This window comes from Rhinoderma darwinii, chromosome 12 (assembly GCF_050947455.1).
Source record: "Rhinoderma darwinii isolate aRhiDar2 chromosome 12, aRhiDar2.hap1, whole genome shotgun sequence".
Taxonomy (NCBI): domain Eukaryota; kingdom Metazoa; phylum Chordata; class Amphibia; order Anura; family Rhinodermatidae; genus Rhinoderma; species Rhinoderma darwinii.
This window is the reverse complement of record NC_134698.1, coordinates 52,305,119-52,311,118: the sequence shown is the minus strand read 5'-3', so window position 1 is coordinate 52,311,118 and position 6,000 is coordinate 52,305,119. Positions and strand designations below refer to the sequence as shown.

The following is a 6,000-nucleotide window of genomic DNA, read 5'->3' as shown; positions in this document are numbered from 1 at the left end:
AATTTCCAGCCATATATACAGGGCATGAACACTAAACAGAGCCTATTAAAATCGTGTTGACTTGAGTGTAGCGTTACAGTAGCATGAACACGTTATCTTACGGATCGCTGCCATGTAGCGCCATACCAAGTGTCATAATGTGACGAAGCTAAAGATAATGGCCATGCTTGTTCATACATATATTTATGTCTTTCACACATGACATCAATCTCATTGCTCATCATTATCAGTGGATTGACATTCAACATCACAAAACGAATCAACAGTTTATTAAATGAGTGCATCACCCCAAACAAGAAATGACTGAAAAGGTTTTTCTTTAATTTGCTGGGTCAGTCCTAAAGGTTTTCATCACAAATATTTTGATCTAATAGATCAAATGTTTTTTTGCTTTGGCAATATACAGAAAATAAATCTGTTACAGTTCATATATTTGCCGCCGCATTGTGTCACTTCCACACCACTAAAAGACTTGGTTTACATCCAGCAGTGCTGATGCCCACTGTTGGCAGATACATTACCACCTTACCTTAACATAAAGGGGAGAAGAAATTATAAAAATAGCTGAAAGAAAACACTGCTGCCTTTAGTGCAAACCCAACTGTGGCTATATGTCATAAAATGGATAGACATAGCCCCAGATCTTTTTGAATCATACACACTTAGGAAATCTCCTCAACCATATGAGGAGACACAAACCTAAAGTTTCATCTTCTTTTCGGAGGAAGAATTTTCACATTCCTCCTGCCAGTGTCTTTTCAGTCCACTTGGAGGCTGTAAACCTCCGTTGTCTGTATGACATGTGGCATTTTCTTTGGTACTCCTCGTAGAGCCCCCTTCCGTTAAGCACATGCACCTATGCATCGATGTCACTACTTGCATAGAGTTAGTACTATCTATACTGGAGTGTGTATGGGAACAAGTTGTTACCTGCTCCACATAACTTTGTCCACTGTTGTTAGAGTCTGTGGAATGAAGAAGCAAATGACCATTGCTCTGGTGAGTACAGGTCAGATCTGCGTCCTCATCTTTTATTTCCCCCTCCTGGCTCTTTATGCTGCTGTCTGTGCTTATAACGTCAGAACAGGGGGATTGCTGGTTTACTGCGAGTTGATGGGATTCGGTGCTACTGTCATGAAGATCACAAGAGTCATCGGAACAAGAAGTTAATTCTTTACGGACGGACGTTCCATTCATTTTTTTGGAATCAGATGAATATTCTATAGACCCTGTGTCTTGTGAAGAATTTTCTACTTCTTCCACCCAGATCTGCCTTTCATTTTGATGCTTATTTCGTAGGTTAAGGCTATCTAGTGAAGAGTCTTTACCATCAGAAGGATGATCATTTTCTATAGAGGGTGGCAATGTGTTACTACTCCTTCTGCTTGTTCCTGGCCTTATGTCATCACTGTCTCCATCCACAGTGGAAGATTCACCATCTTTACCTTTAGAGTAAGATATATAAGAATACTGCAGCCATTTATAAGCTTTGTAGATCTTTCTTTCCACAGAGTCTATGCTAGGGCAGAGTGAAGATTTTCGGTCCACTCTAGTAGGACTTCTTCTGTCTGGTGAAGACTCAGCAGATGTAGAAAGTTCATCTACTGTAATCTGAGGGTAATCATACACATCCTCGCCGATTATTGTGGATGTACTTACAGAGTTCAATTTAGACTTTTCCTCTTTCTGCAATTTCTGTTTCTGCCTTAATGCATTGCGCTGTCGCATTGAACTCCTACGGTCGTTAAGGGTGTCTTCCTCATCACTGCTACTGCTGCTGCTACTGCTGCTAGATAGATTGTCCTCGGGACTAGGGGAGCAGGGGCGAAGAAATGTGTTAACCTCTACTTCTGTTTCACCTGCATTATCATCAGAGTCTGAGTCGTTGGCAATGGCTGACAGATATTTGTCCTGGTATTTTGTAAGTGCTAATAGCCGTAATTTTTGTGATGTAGTCCTGGATCTTCTGGAAGGAGATTCGTTTGATCTCTGCAATTCCCCAGAGGCGACAGCCTCATCAGACACTCCAGGGATCTGTGCAGGAGAAGGAGGTAAAGAAGCTGACGACTCAGAATCACTATAAGCAGAACGTTCACTGACTCCAGGGTGGAGCTGCAGAATAGTGCTGTCACTATCAGAGTCTGAACTCCAACCCTCTATTTCACGTCTGACAAGCGAGTCAAAAAACGCCATCATTCGTGGGTCTTCCTGGACCGATTGGTTGGCATAATCATGGGATAATCCACTTCCACTATTAAGCACAAGTCCAATGTATTCTTCATGTGTGTATAAACTGCGGGAATCATCCTCTGTCTCGCCATAAAGATCCCCAGAACAATTTGGTTGCTTGTAAGGGCTCCATATCTAGAATATAAATAATATACCAGACATTTTATTCATAAAAATGTACATACGTCAAGAAAAACATAACAGACAGTTAAACTTTTTTTTTATGCAGAGGTTATAAAACTAAAGTAATTCAGAGGAGTCATATCATACAAGAATGAAAATCAGCTGCTGTGATCCATGAAACGTATTTAGATCTGGCTGTATTTAAAATATATATATTTTTTGTTTTCTTCCACTGCACCCAGGGAACAGAAAGCATACAGGGCATAATTGATATCAGTGGCCGCTCATTCTTTTTAATGGAATACGGTGCTCCTCCAGAGCCACATTGGAAGACATATGGCGCTCCAGTAATTCTCACGTTAGTGTGGGATAAAGGCATACTAGATATACATGCAGATAAAACCAGGGGGGTCACCTATAAATACATTGCGGGTAGTTTTCTAATAAACATTTTATGCTTGATTTTATTTTCTAACATAGATTTACCAAATGTAAGTTTTAATTTACACATAATAGCTAAACCTATAGATTATGTTTTATTACATATATTTTATCTCCCACTTTACAAGGATGATTTTAAGCAACAATATACAATAACCCACCGTTTAAAAAAAAAAATAGAAATAAAAATAAAATAATACAGTCGCATACATCGCCTGCAGGCTCCCATGTTAAAAAACAAAAACAACATGCAGTATACGCTTCTTTACGCTTTCTATACAGCAAGAAAAAAACAAAAAACGACATACCAACCAGACAGGGGGATAAAAGGACACTCCTTTATTCTCGGTCAGGTGAATGGAGCCCTATGGCGGATGTACTTAGACCTTTTCCCCTGTGTTTATGCCAAACATAGGGATGAAACGTAGTGTGAACAGATAGCCAAACCCATATAGAATAATCACGACCATAAATTGCAAATATACAAAACATGACCTATATGGTCGTGATTATTCTATATGGGTTTGGCTATCAGTTCACACTGCGTTTCATCCCTATGTTTGGCATAAACACAGGGAAAAGGTTTGGCTATCAGTTGTTTCACATGGACTATTGAATACTATGGGGCTTTTGCGCGGTCTATTAGTCTAAGCAGTGTGAACAGAGCCTACTTGTACAGATTTTGAGTTACATGATATTTTCTTCTTCTCTCCATGTCTAAAATGAAATTCATAATTCTGCAGTTTCCTGTTGCCAGAATGCAGTGCATTGTAGTAGCTCAGATAACAGTTACACTATTGGAACCCATTAGGTTACATGATTGATGGCAGGGTAGTGCCAAATCACTGTCAGCCTGCCAGGGCCAGTGATAAAAATCAATCTTGTAGGGAGATTGAAGGGCAATGCTCTCCGGGGAAAAGCATGTAAAATAACTCTCCTCTAAAAGAAAGAAAATGGTCTCCCTAGCGCCTCCTGTAGGTGACGATCTCAGGATTAGCAGCATTTTGGAAGCAGCTATATGTTATATAAAAGAGAAAAAAACCATAATGAAACAATTAAAAATTGGTACAAAAACAGTAAATTAAAATAGGAAAATGAAAACTTTTTATGTAGATTCAAAGCACATTTATACTTTACAAAATCTTACTACGGTCATATTTTTATGAAGTACTACTGTATATGATGTTATCCTTTCTTGTAATCGTTTTCTTATATTGAGTCACAAATCATTATGTTCTACATATAGTGCTGTGAAAAAGTATTTGCCCCATACCCAATTTCTTCTATTTTTGCTAATTTGTCACGTTTAAATGTTTTCAGATCACCCAGCTAATTTTAATATAAGATAAAGACAACAGTAAACACAGAATGCAGCTTTTAAACGACCATTCCATTTATTGAGGATAAAGACTTATTAAAAACCTAGATCACCCATGTTAAAAAGTAATTACCCCGTAAACCCAACAACTGGTTGTGCCACCGATGCCAATAACAACTGCAATAAAATGTTTGTGATAACTTGTGATGAGTCTTTTACATCACTGTGGTGGACTTTTGGCCCACTCTTCTTTGCAGAATGGTTTTATATACATTGGAGGGGTTTTGAGCATGAACAGCCCGTTTAAGGTATTGCCACAGCATCTCAATGGCATTCAAGACAGGACTTTGAATCGGCAACTCCAAAACCTTAATTTTGTGTATTTTGAGCTATTCAGAGGTGGACTTGCTTGTGTGCTTCAGATCATTGTCCTTCTACATAACCCATTGTCTGATAGAGAGCAGAATTCATGGTTCCATCAATTACAAGTTGTCCAGGTCCTGCATAAGCAAAGCAGCCCCAGACCATCACAATACCACCACCACGTCTGACTGTTGGTATGATGTTCTTATGGTGGAATGAGGTGTTCGCTTTACGCCAAATGTAACGAGATCCGTGTCTTCCATAAGTTCTACTTTTGACTCATTAGTCCACAGAATAATAGCCCAAAAGTCTTGGGAGTAATCTAGATGTTTTTTGGCAAATTGAAGACGAGCAATTCAGTTCTTTTTGGTTAACAGTGGTTGCATCTTGCAACTCTCTCATGGATGCCATTTTTGCCCATTTTCTTTCTTATTGTGGAATCCTGTACATTGACCCTAACTGAGACAAGTGAGGCCTGCAGTTCTTCAGTTATTTGTCTGGGATCTTTTGTGACCTCCTGGATAAGTCATCAATGCGCTCTAGGTGAAATTTTGGTAGGCCGGCTACTCGTGGAAAGTTCCCACTGTTCCATGTTTTCTCTGTTTCGGATAACGTCTCTCACTGTGGTTCACTGGAATCCTTTAACCCTTTACGGACTGGTAGATTTCAATGACTTCGTTTGGCATCAGTATTTGAATCTCTTTAGACCATGGCATCATGTGCTGCTTTTTGAGAACTTCTAGCCTGCTTCACATTGCCAGACTGCTTCTATTGAGGTGATGTTTAGATTGAATAGGTTGGGCAGTAATCATGTTTGATTGCGGCTAGTGAAATTGAACCCAATCGTCTATTGAATTTGGTTAACTGGGGGATTTAGTGGCATAGGGGGCAATTACTTTTTTTTATATAAGGCCAGATAGGGCTCAACAACATTCTTCCTTCAATGAATAAAATCATCATTGGAAAACAGAATTTTGTGTTTACGTGGGTTATCTTTGTCTAATAGTAAAGTAGTTTGATGATCTGAAACATTCAAATGTGACATATGCAAAAATAGAAGAAACTGGCAAATACTTTTTCCCAGGACTGTATACATATATTTACTTGCTTAATTTAGTGTCTCACCTTTATTATTTTCTCAACACCTGAAGAACAAATCATGTAGGTATCTGGGTTGAATCGAACCTGATTTACAATTGATCGATGTCCCTTTAGTATCATAAAAGCGCCATTTACAACTCTTCCTGGTCCACCTTCAAAAGTAATAAAAAAAAAAAAAAAGAACAAACAAAGACAAACAATTGTCAATGTAATGGAGTGATGAAATGTCCAAATCATATTAAGAACAATCTTCTGCAGTGTCTCATTACAACATATATGCCCCCTTTCAGCTATCTGACATCTACAATACCATGTCCTGAGCGTGTTACACAGTAATCAGGAGCTTCTGGATTTATGCCAAGCCATTTACAACTCAACAATGATGCAATAATCTCCTTTACTCAGGAAGAAATTAGCCTATTTGT

At 38.7% G+C, this 6,000-nt stretch overlaps 1 protein-coding gene across 2 annotated transcripts in view; it reads right to left on the bottom strand.

Annotated features, from left to right (window-relative positions):
* Nucleotides 1-253: 253 nt before the first annotated feature.
* The window catches only part of DCAF5 (DDB1 and CUL4 associated factor 5), a 73,509-nt gene continuing 67,762 nt past the window's right edge, over nucleotides 254-6,000 (bottom strand). For both annotated transcript variants that reach the window (XM_075844929.1, XM_075844930.1), the window contains exons 8-9: nucleotides 5,600-5,727; nucleotides 254-2,364 (exon numbers count right to left, since the gene is read on the bottom strand). In XM_075844929.1, the coding sequence (XP_075701044.1) occupies nucleotides 700-2,364; nucleotides 5,600-5,727 (1,793 nt within the window). In that variant the 3' untranslated portion in view covers nucleotides 254-699. The remainder of the gene's footprint in view (nucleotides 2,365-5,599; nucleotides 5,728-6,000) is intronic.